Genomic DNA, 20,251 nt, shown 5'->3' with positions numbered 1-20,251 from the left:
GGGACTGTCAAAATTTTGTTAGACGACTGAGTATAGATGATCTAGAATCTTGTTGAATATAGGGAGTGTTTGTTTCTTGAGTAGACTGTTTAGTGTATGTTCAGGGTAGACTATCTAGTATGTAGACCGTCTATACTTAGTTTTTCTTTCTTGTGTCTTCTAGTTTGACGGTTACTAGTTTTTTGGTAGTTAGAGCTCTTTCATTTGTGAGTATAAATGTTATCACATTACTCAATAAGATGTTTTTCAGTGTTACTCTGTTTTCTTCTTTTTCTTCTTTATGTGTTTTTCGAATTTTAATTTCTTCTTGTTTTTCAACCAAATTCAACATGAAAAATGTTTTCCAAATGATTTCACAACTAAATCAAAGTTTCAAGACACTAAGAAAATTTGAACAATCACAGTTGACAGAAAGAAAAATACCAATAACAATGTGGTCCAGACTGAGGATGCATTGCATAATATGAAAAGAACATGGCCATGTCAAACCATATATGTCATCCCAACTTGAATGATATTGGTGTGAGGTACTCTCATGTTTGCTGTACCTCCTCGGCAGTTATTTCTGAGAAATGCATAGAAATAATTTATCATTAGTTTCTTAAAGAAAAAAGAGTTCTTCTTTGCCCTCACATCTCCATGTCCAAGCAAATAGGTGAATCCTGATTCCGTTGCTTCTCTAAGGGCTGAAAGCTCATATTCAAGACTAGGGTCTTCGTCTGATGACATGTAACTAGATGGCAATGCTGATGCAACTTCTTGAGCAGCAGAAGTTCCTGTTTCTTCCATTTTCTGATCATGCATCAGTGGAATCCTAAGCTCCTCAGCACCAGTACCAACAGGAAGATCAGAGTCCCTTGTATTTGCTGAGACACTGTCCACGTCATCAGTTAAGTTGCCCTCGAACTCCAAGGCTGTCTCAAGAGCTTCCCTTCTCAAGAATTTCTCAAGACTCTCAATAAGAAGTTGCTCAAATGCTTGGTGATCTTCCTTCCTTACATCTTTGTAACCATATCTAGCAACACAGCGGAATATGTGGTAATCTTTGGGGCAAACTCTTCGAAATAGAAATCTTTCCTCTTGAGGAACCACAGGGACTGGGACATATTTAATGCAGACAAAAACTATAGTTGAGTGAAGAGCCGGAAGGTTCAGCAAGAACTGCAAGAAAATGGAGGGAATGCCCTGCACAAGCTCATTATATAGCAATCCTATTCCGGGCACTCTTACTGTTCCAAGATTGGAGCCAAGCTCAAGCATTGTGTCCACTGAAACCTTCTCTCTAACTTCACTTCGGTACTTCAATACACTGCCATAGTTCCAAGTGTACATCACAGATAGGAAACAGGTAGCAAAGGCAAGTGGAAGCCAACCACCCTCAACGAGTTTGGATAGGACAGAAGACATGTAAATTAACTCCACTGAACCAAATCCAAGACAGAAACACAATGTCAAAAGCAAGTTAGTCTGCCAAATTAAAACCATTACTAGGGTCACCAAGATGGTGCTAACCATCATGACACCAACTTCAGCAATGCCTGCAACAATGATATTAAAATGCATTTAGTAAAGATACACTACAAATGATCTTCAGTATAAGGCCTATTTGATGTATGTAATATTTTAGAAATGTAATATTAAACCATTTTGTGTGTCTTCTTCACCAAACAACTTAAACTTTTAAGATAGTTGGTTCGTGAAGCATCTGGACCTGTACTATATGACCAAGTCATCTAAAGTTTGCTCCTTGCTGCCCCCATTTTTCTTACAAAAATGTTTAGTTTCAGCAAAAGGTAGAAATATTGTTCACCCTTCAAGCCCAAATGTATTGTGTGAAGGGACATGGTAGAAATATAATATATAATCATCCTTGAATATTCAGTTAACTGCTTAAGAATATTTGGTTCATAACAACATCAAAGTGCAAGTTAGTTTTTGAAACGCTACGACAGCAACAATCTTATCTTTCAAAAGTACTCACAAACTATTAATGTTAAAGATAAAATCTTGTCCTCTATCCTTTCTACATCCACCACATTCTCCTTTCAATTCTGGTGTACAATAATATTCATTCTATTCTTTCCTAAAACTTTCCACGTGTAGTAAAATTTATATCCTGTAAAGTTTAGCTTTCAAGTTTTTTTTCTAACCCATTTAGTTTATTGAAGACACATAATACTTCTCAGAGTCATAGTGTCCACCACCTCTAAAGCTTACCTGTGTACACCAGTTGTCACCCCAGAGCAAAAAAAAAAAAAAAATATTACTCTAAGAAAATTGAGATCAGAGACACTAACCATATGCATTTGCAATATCAGTTGTGCTTTGAAATATGGAAACCACAACTATGCACATGATCATCAGAAACCAGTTTACTATGGGGATATAAATTTGGCCCATGAACTTTTTTGAGGTGTGAATTATCTTGAGCCTGGGGAAGCATCCCAAAGCCATAGATTGCTTTATGCACGAAAATGTAGCAGATATCATTGCTTGGCTGGCAATCATAGCAGCAAGTGTGGCTATCACAAACACTGGCCAGAACAGACTCTCTGTTTCACATAAAGCACAAACAGCAGGTATCATCACAATTACTATACATAACAAAATTATCTTTATTATAGTTTTAAGGGCAGTGACTTATATGTATCACATAAGCAGTCATTGTCTTAACAAATATCACCTGGAACAGACTTGTAGAATACATTTGAATAAAAACTTGGGTTCTTCATCAAAAAAGAAGCTTGGCCCATATAAGCAAGGAGGAGACAGGGAAATACCACACAAGTGAAGGCAATCTATACAAGAGATTTAAGAAAGGAAATTTAAATAACTATAGGAGACTTAATAACACTAATTTAATGGTTTTCTATTAAAAAAGAAAACCAATTGAGGATTCACAAACCTGTATTGATGGTACAGAAAAATGACCCAAATCTGCAAACATTGCTTCTGCACCTGCAGAGGAATACACAAGCAAGTTCTATAAATTTTGTCACCTTGTCCTTAAGGGGTAAACTTCTCATTAAGAACAAAATTGGGTTTTGAATACTGAAAAAAACTCAAAAAATCAAAATTTGTGATATTTTCCAGATAATGTAAATAGCTTCTATTGCTTTTGCTGGAAGCCAGACTTAAATTGCAAGAACAAACAAAAATGCTCACTTGAGAGTAAATTATCTTGAAAGAAACCAACTAGTATTAATTTTCTAGTCCAAGTATTATAATTAAACATGATATCCATCCTTCGTCTTTTAACCATTTGTGTGATACATCTTTGTGCAAGTGTTTTAGAGACAAAGATTTTGGGAAAGGGAGGGGGAGTCTGTGCACCAAGTTCTACATGCGCCTTGCACACAAGTGCTTGTCCTCAGAGCTATTTTACAATAACATATCCTATCAAGCATGGGTAAATGAACCACATACAACTATGATCTCATCTACTGGCTCATAAATCACAATGCTATGGTCATTGCTGCAAACACTCTAATGAGATCCAGGAAGAAGTAAAGGTCAAGTTCATAGGATCATTCAAGTCTATGTTGACAATTAAATATGCCCGAAATTATGGCAATCAATTCCAATACCTACAGGATGAAGTTATGGAAATACAAAACGATATTACCTGTAATGCACAGAACACAACCACCAAGAGATGACCATGCAGCTTTGCCATTTTTCTTGAAGAAATAATAGATATAAGCCGGATTGAATGCTCTCAGAACAGTGATATCATATTTAAGTATATTATATACTCCAATAGAACCCAGACAAAAGAACCATAAGGCAAGTATAGGGGCAAACAAGAAACCCACTTTACTGGTACCAAACTGTTGTATGCTGAACAATGCTATCAGGACTACAATAGAAATACCAACCACTTCACCTGAAAATGAGAACAACAACTCTAAGTTTTGCTGTGCAGAATGCAAGTTTGTTCGTTTCCATAGTTCCATAAGATGACTAAATGCCAACATTCTTGAAAAAATCTAAATACTAGTAGGTGGTTGTTCACATTGAACATCTTAAAGGGAAGCAAAAAGCTGAACTATCTTTAGAAAAAAAGAGAGAAAAGAAGTTAACTGGGTTTTTTGTAGGAGAACCATATTTGACCTGCTTAGATCAAAGTACTCCAAGCTAGTTACTTGAAGTTGAGAAATCTTGCATTCAGTCCAGAATATTGTAAAAGGATTTGTACTTTGCAATTTTCAGAAAATTGTAACATTATTTAGACTGTAAGTAGCTGAAATAACTGCTATCAAGTGCCACAAATTTGTTTCTCCGGAGATACGTGGAGACTTTGGTAATAGTTATATTTTTAAAGAAGGCACGCAGCCACCAAAAGAATATCCCTCTAAAGCTATCATGTGAAAGAAGTTTTCCTGAACCATCGCAATTTTTACTAGTTTTCTCATCTTCACTGATATTATGTATTAATTATTTTTTTTTCTTTGACCAGAAAAAAAAAACTAAAAATACAAAGGAAAATATACCTACCAGTACCAAATCCATTTATTTGATCCTCCAGACCACTTATGGCAGACATCACTGTATGAAAGAAGCACCATGGTCATACTAAAGTTACACCACAAGAAATTCTTCTAAACATATAGACAAATTTAGCTCTAGAGGCATATGCTTATGATCAAACTTCATAACGGTAAGGATCATTGATCATATGATAAAATTAAAAAACTAACAGCAGAAGTTCATGTCAAAAGGTTGCATGCTTATGTACCTGATATTGCTGGGGTTAGAATACCATCTCCAATAACCATGGAAGCTCCCACAAGAACCAACACCAATATAAGGTTCTTCAAAAACGTTTTTTTTTCCAGAGTATCCTTTATTTTTAAAGCCCTTTCCAGTTCTGGAGTAGGCAGTTTGAGCTTAAAACTGGATATATATTCATCAGCTTGTTGACGATTTGGAAGTAGACTCACATTTGCATACCTGCAAATCAACGAGTATAGTGCAAACGTTCCTCCTACAGTTGGGCCATTAATTTATGATTTAGAATAAGTCAGACATGAAGAATGTATATAATTCTGGGGGAAAAGTGAAACTCTTACCTTCTCCATTATCATTTGCTTTGAGGACTATAAAAACGTACTTGGCTAATGGAATAACTGCTATTGTATACATGACTAATGATAATGCCCCCAAGACATCCTCATCTGATCCAATTGGAACCTTGCTGAAGACATCAGCAAAAACATATAGAGGACTAGTTCCCATGTCACCATATACCACACCAAGAGTCTTAAATGCCAAAGCAAGTGTGGGCAAGAGGGAAAGGACCTGATTCACATAAGAACAAAGGATCAAAAACAGGAATTTGGCTCTCTAAGCGAACTGCTAAATAAAACATGGTGAAGTGGAAGTTAAAGCTGCTAAGTGTCTGTTAAAAGTGGTAAAAAAAAGAGAACTATGCCCTCCCTTTGGTAATCATGAAGATTCAATAACACATAAAAATTAAGAATTTAAACAAGACCTAGAACATTTAGAGTATCATCATTCCAGGCAAAAGTGCAACAGGAAATGGTTGATTAACCTTGGAGTGGTCAGCTTGAGTTCCAGCAATCTCCATGGCTTCAACATCAAATGAGTCAACCCTCTTGGGCAACTTGGCAAGCCTCCTCCTGATTGACCCATACCCTTCTCTGCCGTCAGCATGCTTTGACCACACAGGAACCTCATCCCAGTTCACTTCACTGCCATCAACCCACCTTGACTCACTGCTCCCACCACTGCTGCTTCTACCCAACAACCTCGTACTGCTGCTCTCTTCAATCCTATCCCCCTTCATTCTTCCACCAACAATAAAAACCCAGCTCCCAAACTGAATCAACTTCTAAAAGAGTGAAATTTAATCAGCAAGTTTTCATGGTTTTTGAGATAAAAGTTCATCCCTTTTTCCCTACTGCCAAATCCCAAACCATAGGAGAGTGAAGTTGAGAACACTTGCGTATTGAAACATCCCAAGAGCCAATTTAGCGAATGGCATGGATACAATAATTAATATATGGAAACAAAACAAGACAAAGTGTGGGTTCTGCTTCGTCACTCTCTTGTGCCCACATGAATCAAATCCTGGTCATTCAAAGTAACTGCTACTATTATTAAATTACATAAAAATGTAACTAGAAAAAGTTTGAACCGTTTGATCAATGATCATAACTGCAGGAAAAACTCCACCGTATTCTTGTTGGAAAAACACCATCCAACAAAGATTTTTTAGAACAAAAAACCAACAATATCAATGCCTGTACCAAGGTGCTTTTTTTAACTATTATTTTTGTGTCAATAAGACAAATTTATCTTTTTTATAAATAAAATTATTTTCTTATTGAATAAAATACTCTACTGAAAAATAATTATATCACTTTTCATTATTATATATATTTTAATTATTTTTTCAAAATTATATTATTTTAATGTAATAACGTTAGTAATAATAACAATAATTTGAATTCTCTTCTTTTTTTTGGGCCCATGTCAGTATCACATGGCTAACAGAGTGAGGTTGGTTGTTGTTACTTAAGGAAGATGAAGTGTGAATAATATTCTTTTTATATAAAATTCAAGGTGGACCTCAATATATATGAAATAATGATATGATTATATTAGAATGTTTTTCATTAAATATTTATAGCTCGTAGTTGGGTTAAATGATATCATGCAATTAGAAATAAATGATCAAGCTTCCTTTCTAATTAAAGTGATAACATACATGCAGTAAATTACTTTATTGTTTATTAAATTAATACAAGATAATTTTAATATAATCATATATGTCAATAAAAATAATTAATTCAATTGATGTTGTCAAATTTTGAAATTGATATCAATGTAGGGACTTTATTCTTATCATTAATATTTTTTATTTTCTCAATATTTTCTAATTAAAAAACACATTCACAATATTTAAAACGACAAAAAAAAACATTATTTCATAAAAATTATAAAATATTTTACTATATAAATATAATTTATTCTTTATGTTAATATTAGGTGGATGTGTCTTTTATATATATATTAGCAAAAAAATCCGCGAGAGCGTATGTATATCTGCATAACATATTATTTATATATATTTATATTTAATATTAAAATTTGAATAAATAATGTTATTATTTATAATTTTTATTAATAATATAAATTTATAATTTATTTAAATAAATTCGGATATACATGAGAAGATACATAAATTATCTAAGTGTACCTATTGATATATTGTAATCGAAACACAAGAAATATCGAGTTATATATGGTAAATTTATAAATGTCATGCAAAATTATGATGTATATAAAGCAAAATTATGACATATATTTTATATACATATGTTCTAAAGAAAAAAACAAAATTTACAGTAATAAATTTTAAGACACCAAATAAAGATTAATTTTAATTAAATATTAATTTTAATCAAATTAAATAATATTTTACAATTTTATTTGACACCAATAAAATAAAAAATTAGTATGCCGTCACCACGTCATTTAATATATTTATTTGTTTTACTTATGGAAATACAAATGTTAATTTTATGAAAACTTATATGTATCTGACTTTTTTAAATATTATTATAAATTTATATTATAATATTTTAATGATAATTCTCTTTTCATCATACATCCGCTACAAACACATACATCAACCATTACATGATTACCAGCATTAAACAACAAAGGAAAAACACATTAATATTGTATCATAACTTTATATATCACATTAATAACATGCATATCTTTATAAAACAACACATTTCTTATCATACAAACACAACACATGACAATAATGTGTGTTTTAATCATAAGATAATATTAGTACCAATTATAAGAAATGTAATTTTAATTTTTCATTTTTTGGTTATTTTTCAGGAAGCCTACGAGGGTAAACAACTTCATCATAGGTAACATTTGTATTAATATTTTATTATACAGTGTATTTATAAAATCGACAATTTTTTTTAATTAGAAAAACAAGACTTATTTATTATAATTTTTTAATAGGATAATTTATTTTTAATAAATAATTACTTTAAAAAAAATTAAAAATAATCACTAAATTAACTAATTTTAGAATCACCATTTTATCAAAGTTACTGACAACAAATGCATATTAACTAATTAATTATGTACTAAACAAGATATCATTAAAATCAAGAAGAAAATAATAAATATTTATATTAATATTTTGTACACTACAATTGTAAAATGGGTAATTTAAAATAAATGAAAATATAAATGAATTAAACACATTAATTATGTATTAACCATACGGTATCATTGGTACTAATTATAAAAAGAGAAAGTAGTATTAATATTTTATACATTGCAATTGTAAAACCGATAATTTTAAAAAAAGTTTAAAGTATACACGAATTCTCATTATAAATAATAATGTGTTGTTATTGTTATAATTTGTTATTTATAATAATATATTTAAAAAATATATGAATATACATAAATTTATAATAAATAAAAATATTACAGTATAAATTTATAATACATATTAATACCATGACATTACATATTAATATAATGTATGTATAGATATTATCATCCATTAATATTATAATTAAATTATATTATAACAGTAAATGTAATATTCACAGATTATACCCTATAAATAATATCATATATGGTAACGTGATTATAAATATATGTATGAATGATACATATGTCAGATTATTGTATTATTATTATATTGAAATATACCCGTAAATGATAATATTTTATTTTGGATATATGATATCTATGATTAACATATATGATATTACTATTATGTTGTTTATTATATATTATCATCTTTCATATCATATACCTATTATATTTATCAACCTTTGTATCTTAAATTTTTATTTTCCAAAAATAAAATAACATTAAATAAATAATTTAATAAAATTAATTAAACAGATATGTATCCATTATAATTTTAACTTTTCTACATTTTATTTATTTAATATATTTAATAAATAGGGATTCCCCACATTATAACCGCTTTTTGGTGTACACAAATTTCTTCTAATTCTATCCTTATTTAATATATCTCATTTTATTATTAGTTACTTAGAAAATAAAATTATTTTTAATTTAATATTAATGTACAGTTTTTATATGCAAACCGACTCCCTCATTTCTTTAATTCTTTATTTTAAGGCATACTCTCACACGTTTTTACACCAAATCTCACATATCAAATAAAATAAGCTTCATTTTCAATCACTTTCTTCACTCCAAAATCATTATTCTTTTGTATCTACCACCAAGTCAGTCAATCCTAACTTTAACGTGAACATCATCACACTCCGATTTCAAAACTATCAATGGAAAAAGAGAAAAAACAACTTGAAAAAAAAAAAAGACTCAAACTAGAAAAGAAAAAAAGAAAGGTTGTTTAATTCATTCATATTTTTTTTACATGTTATTTTTTATTTTTCATTTTTAACTCATCCAAAATTATTTATGTATCTTAAAAATTGAATAATAAAAAAAATACGGATATACATACGCTATTGTGCCTGTATTTATGCTAGTAATTATAATATAAACGCAATTTTCTAATTGCTTACATCTTTTAACTTAATTAGTAAGTTGTATAACTTCTCATCTACTAAAATTTAAAAGAAGTGAAAAGTTTAAAATATCTTACTTAAATTAAAAGTTCTTGATGATTTTGTTCTGACTTAACTAATTTATAAAATATATTTAAAATATCTTCAATTAAAAATTCTTGATGAACCTGAGAGAAGTGTGAATAAATAAAATAAATATAAATGAATATTGTCAATCAGAATACAAAGATAAATTTATATTTAACTAATAAGATGAACAAATTACCTTAATCATCTACTTGGAATAATTATAACTTTAGTGATTAGCAAGTCATTGTTACTAAAATTCTAATATATATATATATATATATATATATTTATTTATTTTTTTTTATTTTTTTTTCTTATTATTGGAAGAAATTATTGCTATGAACAAAGTAACTCAGGAATGGACTGTGGGACAACCATACTTTAGAAATTCAATCTTTACCCCACAATCTGACCCTACAATTATCTCATCGCTCCATAATTTACATAAAAAAAAGTTTGTATTAGGTAATGAAGATTTGTTTTTTTTTAATGAATTGAATTTTTTTAGTTTAGTTTTGAGCTATCTTAGTTTACTTTTAAAAATAATAGAATAAATTTAAATAAAAGTAAAATAAATGTAAATAAAAAGTAAAAATTAAATATATATTTTAAAAATTTAAATTACATTATTTAATATTTTTTTATATTTTAAATATAAAAATTTAACATAAAAATAAAAATTAATTATAATATATATATATATATATATTTAAAATAGTATAGTATAATTATTATTTTGTAAAAAGACTGATGGATGGTGGATCAATGAATTAATTCAATTTAAGTCTATTTAAACCAAAAATAAAATATAATTTAGTTTTTTTTTATCGACAATAAAATATAATCTAGTTTAATTTAGAGTATAATTCTTTTAATATAATTTAACTTGATTCACCAAGTCTTTGGATTCTTCCAATACAAAGAATTTATTTTGAGAAGTCTAACTTTATTTTTACATCTTCAAATACTAATGTCACAACAAACGTGTGCGTGAATTCAACATCTACCGTTCACCACCTAAATAGAAATTATACACGTAAGTGCTTATTTTGTTTGATATATAACTGCTCATAACTATATTTTGGATATAAAAACTAAAAATAATTTTAATAATTTTAATTTAACTTATTATAAATTATATTTTTATGGATCTTCAACAAACATTTTTAAATAAAGTAAAGCAAGTTTAGACTAAGAAATTAGATTAACATTTTTAAATCCCTAATTCGTTTTGATCCGACTTGTCTAACCTGTTAAACGGGCAAGTCAAAAAGACGAAACGAGATTAGTTCTCACTTTTTTAAAATTCAACATTAAAATAAAACATATTTTGAAAGATTATTTTTTGTATATTATATTATTTAATATAAGAGTATTATAACATATATTACTAATAATTATAAAATAATTTTTAATTATTATTTATAATAGAATAATTTAACATATAAAGATAATAAATATTTTAATTTATTCAATTAAAGATATTAATTAATCAATTAAAAACTTCAAAAATATTTATATGATTGAAGTTATTTGTAATATATATATATATATAATACAAAATTTTAAAAATAAATTAATTAAAGTTGGCGGATTGTCGTAGAGCCGCCCTTTAACAAACAAGATTTAAATGAATTATGTACATACATATAGTTTGGAATGATTTCAAGAATATTAGCTAGCATTTAGGCATTCTCTTTCTTGTGCACCTTTAACATAGTGTTTTGTTCTAGGGGTGACACTGTAGCGAAGACAAATAAGAGAGTGTCACTTCCGTTTGTTTCAGTGGACAATTGAGGGTGAGGGTGCGGGGGCAAAGAAAGTGGTGGGTGTTGCTAGTCCTCTCAACAATGAAGAGAAAAGAGAGAACGTTAAGTAGAAAGCCACATTAGACACATTGAAATATTGGTTCTTTTTTTAAACTAAAATTTATCTTACACGAGCAACACAATTACATTGCCATTGCATGCACAACGAGAAGAGGAGCACGCATGCCATGCACAACACGGTTTTCAAAGATTCCTGATTTTGGTACATGGAATCTCTTTGATCATCAATGTGTTGAATGCAATGAATGCAGTCATTCATAGTAGATAGGTCATTAATATATCGTACTCATTCCGGATGTATATAAAAGAGTGGTTCAAGGAAAGTAACAATACATTCAAACAAAGTCTTCATTGAAAGAGACGTTTGCATTGGTTGAGTGGGCTTGGAGAGGTTCGCGAGTTAGCACAGTGGTACGAGAGTGAGTTTGGTAATCTCAAGTTAGCATTCAGTGACTTTTGTAGCGTGCCTAACTGATTAGTACTGAAAAATCACACAACACTTAATCGATTGTGTTACTGAAAATAGTTGATAATCGATTATGTATTCAACCTCCAAAAATCTTTCTCCACCTTCGTATTTTCTTCCCACACCTCCAAAAATCTTTCAAATTCAAAATTACCCTTGGTGCATAATTTGTTTTTTTTTTCCATTTCCAAATTGTATAATCCATAGACCATTCAAACTCTAGAATTCTAAAAAATATTTTTATTTTTTTAATTCTAGAGTTTGGGAAGTATTTTTGGGATTCAAAAAATACATTTTTAACTCTAGAATTTAGAATACTTTTATTTTTAGAATTCTAGAGTTTAGAATTTTAGAATCCAGAAAAAAGGGAAAGAGAGGTCAATGAAAAAAATGACAAATTTGTCATTTCACGTCTTTTATGAAGGTGCAGAAAGAAATTGCCAGTCATATGATTACAAGGTCCAACATCCATAATCCAATAAATTTTTTTAAATTAATATTTTATTAACCTTTAAATGTGTAGAAAAAAAAAAGAATTAAGGGTAAATATTGTTCTTGTATTTTCTCTGACAAGAGAATCCAGTTCCAATGTGAACATTCATAGAACAAGTCAAAGTTGGAAAAAACTTGTCTTAGCGTGGAAAAACATACAACCAAGTCACTGTTTGTGACACCAATCTTCTATAGTCATAAGTCAAGTGTTATCCCTACAGTGTTTCTCTAATTGAGCACAAAAAAGAAAAACATTGGTTTTTATGGTGTGCAAAATCTTCACCTTGTAAACCACTGCTCTTGGAAGTGAAGAGTTATGGAGAGTGAAAACAACTCTAAGCAGAAGCAGAAGCTTGAAGTATCTGATATCCTCAGGAAATCTGTTACGATCTATTTAAGAAACCTCAATTTCATCATCTTCACCTTTCTCACTTCTCTTCCTCTCTTTTGTATCACGCTTTACTTTGAAATTTACCTCCAAGAAATCCTGGTTGAAACCTCCAATATTTTCAACCCACCATATCGTCACTTCACTCAGTATGACTACAACCAAAATCTTGTTATCACAAGATTTAACAAGGATTATTTCCTGAAGCTGATTTTTGTTGGTTTCATTTACATGGTGCCTCTCTATGTGTTAGAGTTTGTCTCTGCGGTTGTTACCGTAGATTTGGCTTCAAAGCTGCATTCAAAAGAGAAGAAAATGACTCTGAGGGAGATGTTTGAGACACCCTTTGACCTATCAAGATTGAGAGGCTCATTTGTCACTTCTATCTATGTTCTCTTCTTGATGACTACTCATCAGCTTGGATTACTGTGGATAGTCCTAAATTACCATGTTTTCTTAAAGGACTTGAGTTTTTACGTGTTGCTCGTGGTAATTTGCAGCATGGCATTTGCAAAGGTCTTAAGGATGTACTTGGAGGGGAGTGCTGTGTGGAACATGGGTCTTGTGATCTCAGTGTTGGAGGGTATATATGGTATTGATGCGTTAGCTGTTTCAGCGTATTTCAGCAGAGGCAGTCACAGGAGGGGGCTCTTTCTGATGCTGATTTTCTTTGCTTGGGGACATCTTGTGAGGCTTTCGTGCTACCATATTGGAGGCTATGACCAAGGGAATGCAATTTTTGTACAAGTTGCCTTGTCCTGCATGCTAAATCCCCTGAAATGGGTGGTTTGCATGATCTATTTTCATGATTGCAAGGAGGGGAAATTGGAAAGCAAAACTGATGAGGAATCGGGTAAGGATGTTAAGAATGGTTCGTGAATGAGAAGTGGCGGCTATGAACAAAAATAAGGGCGTCAATTTGAGTTCAGAACTAGGATTAAAATAGACATAGCTAGCTGATTATGCAGCCTTTTATGACAATTAATCAATAAATGTTATCTTCTACTGTACTATGACTGTATGATTGTATGATTATCAGATTAATTATTAAAAACATTTTCTGTTCCATAATGATTAGTCAGTTACCAAATAAGATATATAGCAACCTCTTGTTAATGCTTCCCTGTGAATGTATGGAGTATCTGGGAGAAGAAACTAGCATTATTCCATCCAAAGCAAGTTTTTCTAGGTGTCCACTAAAATTACAGGAGCCTATTTCGAAAGGATATGTAATTTACCAGAACCCCACATTCCATTTTCCCTCATCAATATCTTTAACGGGAAAAACTGAAAGTAAACATAGATATATGATATTCTAAGAAGAAAGGTTACATCATGGTTGAAGGTAGCAAAGTATTACCCTTGTTATTTTTATCTATGCTGCAAGTGTTTCTGTGCTTCTGAAGTAAATGGTGTCTCGTTTAATTAATGAGGACAAAAGGGTTTTAAATTTAGACATCAATTTGATAATGACCAGAATTCAAAGTTGATTTAATACGAATGTAAAGATAGATTGTAAAACATGTAGATTTTGGTTTGATGATTTAATTGCCATCACTTTTAAACTCCATTTAGGATTGCCCAGACTTCCAATCACATTGATAATTTCGTATTGATAGAACCAATCACGCCAAATGTATTATTCAAGACACAAGGCAGATCATGGCAGTGTAATTAAATTTTAAAACATACGAGAAACAGTAATTTGCATTAAACAAAATTTTTCTTAACAGATAGTTATAGTTCCACATTGTGAAATGTGTTTATGAGGAAACTTAATGACAACTGAATCCATAAACTATATCATTATCACCTAAAACTCATTTCCAGAAATAAACGTTACTCTTCAATGACAAATTTAACCTGACTTATTTCATGGCTCATTGATAGAATGGAGCAATTCAGTAAGGATGGATGTTGGACTTCTACAACAGCCACGTGAGCTCTTTCTCAATGCTTTTTAAAATCTTCTAATTTGCTTTAGGACCAATCTTCCTCTTTGCAAATGATGGCAAACAGAAAGCTGCTGTATGAATCTGGAATTAAAGGCAAAGATGGATACATCGATAATAAGAACTAGCAGTCCAGGAAAGAGAGGGAAGAATGTAAAATCTCAAACATAAGGTGGTTGGGGCAGCATATGCATACCTCAGAGTTGTAAAATTTTAGTGGTCTTGCTGATTTCTGACACTCCTTTTCATCTATGGGATTCACTGGATGCTTGAAATCAATAGGTGGTCCCTCAGTTGAGCAAAGCATAAAACCAATCATCCCACTGAAATGAAAAGTAAAATCAACATAAAATGGATAATCATATACTTTACTTTCCCCATCCTTATAAAAATAACCTGAAAATACATACCTTGGATATGTAGGAACAGTAGTCCAAGCATAGTTAACAGATCCTTTAAAAATGTGGCGACAATTTGACACGATGTCCTCAATTATATCCATATGAAGCCATATGCTTTCTGCCTGAGTACACACAACTCCTCCTGGACGAAGAGCCTTTGCAACTGACCCAAAGAAGGGCTTTTCAAATAGCTCCTGAGCAGGACCTTAAGAATGCCAAATGTAGCATCCCTTTATCAAACAGTTTCATTTTTATATCACATAGAAGATCAGGAAAAATAATATGGTATACCAATAGGGTCGGATGAATCCACTATAACAGCATCATAAGTTCCTTCAGGAACATTCTTCAGAAACGCAACTCCTAGACCATTGTTAAAAAAGCCATCATTAGATTATTTCTTCAACAAGAATAAAATACTTAAGATTAAAACTAGAATAGTTTATCTTACCATCACCAACAGTAAGTGTCACACGAGGATCCTCATACCCTACAGCTACATCAGGGAAATACTGTTTGGAGACCTGCACGACTTAAATTAGATACTAAGCATATAACGCTACCTGAAATCTTTGAGAACTAGACTAGACATTTTGGCTAACTAAAAAAGAATGGAACAGCTATAGCTCATTTCCTTTAGTAAAAAACTCATCCAAACCAAGAAAAACTACTGCTAATTAAACTTGATGTAGAGCCTATACTGCTACTTGAAATCTTTAGCACTAGACAGTAAACTTTTTGGCCAACTTAAAAAAAAAATAGAACAACTATAACTAATTTCCTTAACTAGAAGCTCATTCAAACCAAGAAAATTTATTAGAGAGAGAAGTAACTATGTGCAAGTGACATAATAGCCTGCTGCCAGCAACACACTTTAGCTTTGGTCAGATACTAGAAAGAAGATTGTAAAATTTGGTGTGCCTTACATCAACAACCATGCCGTCAATTTCACAAATATCTATCTTTTCAACTGAAGAATGGCGTGCTATTTCTCGGAGGACTCCTCCATCACCGCCTCCGATAACCAAAACCTAAAAGTGAAAAATACAGGGAGAATAAGTATACAAGTTTGATGCGTAAACATTCAATCTTCAACAAAAGCAAGTAACACCTTTTTGGGGTTTGGAATAGAGCAAAGAGGAAGATGAGTGATCATTTCTTGGTAGGCACATTCATCCCTTTCTGTTAACTGGATTACTCCATCCAAAACAAGAACCTTGCCATATGTTGACGACTGCAGAAGACATCACAATAGTGCATTGAAAAAGGTAGGAACATGAAAAGGGGAAATTGTAAAAGTAACTTCATAATTTACTGGAGCCTCATTCATGTACCTGGAAGACCATGATATTCTGGTATTCAGACTTTCCTTGAAACAAAATTTTTTCCACCTTCAAGGAGTGAGCCTCTCCTGCAAAATTACAGCCATACTTAATTCTTGAGTATTATTACAAAAGGCAAAAACAACTATTCTGATTTTATCTGAAAATGACAGATTACTGGTTGTAAATCTCATTTTAGTTGTAAAATTTAATGTATAAATTACATTTCTCTATGAAAAATAAGAAGATTCTTTCTCTTTTCCAAGGTTGGCATGCACTGTACTGGCAGAAATAGGTACGATAACAATTGCATCTCAGTTGTTTAAACGTACGTAAATTCTGACTCCTCAAGAACTTAGAAGAAAAGTTGGGACACATCAAATAACTGAGAAAGTTCAATCCCAAAAATAATATAGGCGATGTATGATTAAAAGAGGAAGAAGAGTCTTGAAAGGACAGCGATTGTTCTTTTCTGTGATTGCATACAGTATCTGCCTATTTTAATATACGAAGTATTTGTTTTTGAGCATTCCTTTTTCAATATACACATCCGTTTATGCAGATAACCATGCATCAAATAAAAGGACTAGAATAAATACTTTTTGTACGAATCTTGCACTTTTAAAGCAAGAGATGCCTTTAGAAGAACTAGCACAAGATTAAAGCGTTGATTGGAACAACTGATACTGTTTCTAAAATTAATGCAAATACATATAATATTAATAAGCAATGAAATTGCTAAAATCAACTCCATTGATTATTGTTCAGTAATGCTTATGAAATTTTGTATACCTTCTAAAGTGCATGCTCACTTTAGAGGTATGGTATTAATTCCTTTTAATACAACCATCATTTACGTTTTCTGGAAACAAAAACCTGAAGATCTCAGAGGATGGACACTGAGTAGAGAAAGTCCCAAAGAGACAACACCATAGATAAATAGCAACTCAACTTCTAAGGGGACTTCACTCCAACACATTTAAAAGTGAAATTTATTATATTTCCACAAATTTCATATTAGCTCCCTGTGATAAACTTTTAGTCTTAAAATAGCACCAGAGCATCAAGCAGAATTGGCTCAGCGCCACAGTGACCTGAGCTACCAAATGTTTCAGATGTCAAAATAAAAACAAACAAAACCAGAATTATACAAAACATGCCGGCATATAAGGTGTAGAAAAAAAAAAGGTATAGAAAGAATCAATTATAATTAAAAACCACATAAAAGTTCCTCTGTTCCACGAGAGAAATTGTAAAAATCTTGAAATATATACATATTTACACATTTGCTGGTACTGTGGTACATGACAAGGAGCAATTAAGTAATATGGCCATCGTTACAAGAAGTAAAAACAGAAACACAACCCATCAGACACCCAAATTGGATAGAAATCAAGAAAATATGTCTCAACCGTAAAAGTGAAATCCAAATCTCTTCGCACAGAGATAAACCCATTAGAGAAGGAACCCATAAACAAATTGATACAATACAAGTTCGCTTTTCTACACGCACAAACCAACAAGTTAAAACAGATAAAATTCCTTTCCCAGTAACAAAACACAAGGAAAAGGCACAACTTTTGAAAACAACAAACAAAAGGGTGTGGTAAAAAGAGAACTAACCAGGCCACATTGAACTGATTTCAGAGAACCAGCCAGGAATCACAGACGATAAACCATTACCCTGAGGGTCTTTGCCACCCTCCGTATCCATGGAAACAGAGGCCCCATTTTCTTCACCATCTTTCTGTCTCTTCACTGGGGACTCAACAACGCTCTCATCCGCCATGGCCTAACCCCCCTCTCTCTCCCTCGCTCTCGGTGACGACAAATTTTGAAGTAGCACTCTGTTTGGCTATTCTTGGCTTCTCGGGATATTATTGGGGAAACGGAATAGCATAAAGCGCAAAGGGAGTGGGCCACGTGGGAATATAGAAAGGAATCTGCTTTTAAGGGGTGCGTTTGAGGAGTGAGATGGTTTGGGATCGGTGTTTTGAGGAAAGTTTAATAGCTTGCCAAACACTGCCTTAGGATATGCATGTTACGTGTTGTTTCTTGTCAAGTACATGTGAAAGTGATGGGAGTCACAATTAGGTTGTCTTTGGAATTAGGGTACTTCCTTTGTGTGTCTCTTCTTCTGTTTTTTGCCTTAATCTTGTAATCCCAGTTTCACCATATCTCTGTCTCCCACCATATCTTAGAAAATACTTTTTTTTTTGCGATTTTGCAATCAATCCAACTTTAACTTATGTATCCTCCTTCATTTTACTTTACAACACTTGTCATTTACAAAAAAAAATTAAAACTTTTTTTTTTCTGACCATCTATATTTGAGGTTTCTTTTTTATGGATTTGTTGAAACAAATGAAATATAATGTGTCTACACTGCCTAGTATTAAAGGATATGATATAAGAGCAATTTAGAGTTTATTCAATTGAGTGTTTATTGTTTTGATTTGAGGTTTTTAATAGGATGAGATCCTGAGTATATAAAGTTTATCTTGCATCTTACCTTAGCTAAACATCTTCAAAAGAGTTCTTGTTCTGAATCTGACACCCATTAGAGTCAAAGGTAAGAACACAAGATAGTTTTTCAATCAATTTTGTTATTGAAAGAAAAATAAAAGTGAAGCAAGGAATATAGAAAACATTGTTTGTGACATGATTTTGATTGAAAAAACACTTCCAAAATTGGCAATGACTAGATTTCCATTTGGTAATTTGACATAAATAGGATTAATTTGATTATATGAAGTGAAATAAGTTAAGGATGAACAAATGTGGTCAGGAGCACCACTATCAAGAATCCAAGAACTGGAGGAAGAAATATTTTTTTTACCAGTTTGTATTGTCGTCTTGGAAGGAATAACAGAGACTTGATTAAAAACATTGTCACTGAATTTGGACTGTGGTAAAAGAGCTAACAATGTTTGATACTGCTCAGGAGTAAAACCAATTTGTTGAGACTGCACTTATGACTTTAAACCTTCGTAATTCTACTCATTATTATTAAAATTTGTATTATGAACAACTACATTAGTATGACTCTGATCATGATTCTAATTTTTAAACTTGAAATGAGGTGGAAAGCCATGTTTTCTATAGCATTCTTCCACAATGAGTGCAAATTTTAGAAGTATATCCTCTTCTATAGCCTCCTCTGATGTGAGTTGATTTTAGGATTGCATATTTTATTGGTTGCTCTTTGTTTAATATTTTTTATTTAGCAATTATGGTGAGAATCCTAAGAAGATTCTCATTGGACACGAACTTAACCAAGTGGTTAAGTAAGTCTAAAGGTTCACTTTAGAAGGGAAAAAAGAAAAGACAATTATAAGGTGACAAATGATGCAATGAAATTAGAGACAAGGAACAATTAAAGAAGAAGAACAAAGTAAAAAACAAAATTAAAGATTAGAAGAAGACATGTATGGAATGGAAGGAGGTGTAAATAAAAGATAAAAGAGGAAGGAATGAAAAGATCTTATGGGAAGAAAGGAAGTCATGTCACTTGGAGTAGAGGGACTCCAAGATGAGTGATGCAAGAGCCGCCACTTGAGATATTACCCACCTAGGATAAGACTTAGATAACTTGAGCCGCCACTTGAGATATTACCCACCCAAGATAAGACCCAACATGAGAGCTCACAAGTCTCACAAAATCACTCTTGTAGAGCTTCTTTACTATTCAAAATCAAGTTGTGAATACATGAGACAAGACATCCTATTTATAGGAATGAGTGTCTTGGTG

At 31.5% G+C, this 20,251-nt stretch overlaps 3 protein-coding genes across 3 annotated transcripts; 1 reads left to right on the top strand and 2 right to left on the bottom strand.

Annotated features, from left to right (window-relative positions):
* Positions 1 to 389: 389 nt before the first annotated feature.
* Positions 390 to 6,261, bottom strand: LOC137806476 (putative potassium transporter 12). The gene is made up of 9 exons (XM_068606614.1): positions 5,555 to 6,261; positions 5,073 to 5,301; positions 4,739 to 4,987; positions 4,498 to 4,548; positions 3,626 to 3,886; positions 2,906 to 2,958; positions 2,684 to 2,798; positions 2,298 to 2,552; positions 390 to 1,538 (listed from the first exon to the last, which is right to left on the bottom strand). The coding sequence occupies exons 1-9, from the start codon at positions 5,807 to 5,809 to the stop codon at positions 484 to 486; spliced, it is 2,523 nt and encodes an 840-aa protein (XP_068462715.1). The 5' UTR covers positions 5,810 to 6,261; the 3' UTR covers positions 390 to 483.
* Positions 6,262 to 12,620: 6,359 nt separating this feature from the next.
* Positions 12,621 to 13,896, top strand: LOC137806475 (uncharacterized). Its single transcript, XM_068606613.1, has one exon. It carries the CDS (start codon positions 12,754 to 12,756, stop codon positions 13,702 to 13,704), a length of 951 nt encoding a protein of 316 aa, XP_068462714.1. The 5' UTR covers positions 12,621 to 12,753; the 3' UTR covers positions 13,705 to 13,896.
* Positions 13,897 to 14,514: 618 nt separating this feature from the next.
* LOC137806473 (spermidine synthase 2) lies at positions 14,515 to 18,677 on the bottom strand. Its single transcript, XM_068606612.1, has 9 exons — positions 18,124 to 18,677; positions 16,513 to 16,589; positions 16,290 to 16,412; positions 16,105 to 16,209; positions 15,630 to 15,702; positions 15,470 to 15,541; positions 15,188 to 15,383; positions 14,974 to 15,100; positions 14,515 to 14,861 (listed from the first exon to the last, which is right to left on the bottom strand). Exons 1-9 carry the CDS (start codon positions 18,287 to 18,289, stop codon positions 14,796 to 14,798), a joined length of 1,005 nt encoding a protein of 334 aa, XP_068462713.1. The 5' UTR covers positions 18,290 to 18,677; the 3' UTR covers positions 14,515 to 14,795.
* Between the last annotated feature and the right edge of the window lie 1,574 nt (positions 18,678 to 20,251).

This window comes from Phaseolus vulgaris, chromosome 3 (genome assembly GCF_000499845.2).
Source record: "Phaseolus vulgaris cultivar G19833 chromosome 3, P. vulgaris v2.0, whole genome shotgun sequence".
Classification (NCBI taxonomy): Eukaryota; Viridiplantae; Streptophyta; class Magnoliopsida; order Fabales; family Fabaceae; genus Phaseolus; species Phaseolus vulgaris.
Note: the sequence above shows the minus strand (reverse complement) of the source record. Positions and strands in the feature narration are given on the sequence as shown.

What these genes read in the sequence shown, in the direction of transcription:
- LOC137806476 (XM_068606614.1), bottom strand. Translation starts at nt 5,809, where the DNA reads ATGAAGGGGGATAGGATTGAAGAGAGCAGCAGTACGAGGTTGTTGGGT. An exon ending in AATAAATGGATTTGGTACTG is followed by an intron (nt 3,887 to 4,497) that starts GTAGGTATATTT and finishes TCTCATTTTCAG; the next exon opens with GTGAAGTGGTTGGTATTTCT. An exon ending in TTTCTGTACCATCAATACAG is followed by an intron (nt 2,799 to 2,905) that starts GTTTGTGAATCC and finishes TCTCTTGTATAG; the next exon opens with ATTGCCTTCACTTGTGTGGT.
- LOC137806475 (XM_068606613.1), top strand. Translation starts at nt 12,754, where the DNA reads ATGGAGAGTGAAAACAACTCTAAGCAGAAGCAGAAGCTTGAAGTATCT.
- LOC137806473 (XM_068606612.1), bottom strand. Translation starts at nt 18,289, where the DNA reads ATGGCGGATGAGAGCGTTGTTGAGTCCCCAGTGAAGAGACAGAAAGAT. An exon ending in AGAATATCATGGTCTTCCAG is followed by an intron (nt 16,413 to 16,512) that starts GTACATGAATGA and finishes TGTCTTCTGCAG; the next exon opens with TCGTCAACATATGGCAAGGT. An exon ending in GGATTCATCCGACCCTATTG is followed by an intron (nt 15,384 to 15,469) that starts GTATACCATATT and finishes GGCATTCTTAAG; the next exon opens with GTCCTGCTCAGGAGCTATTT.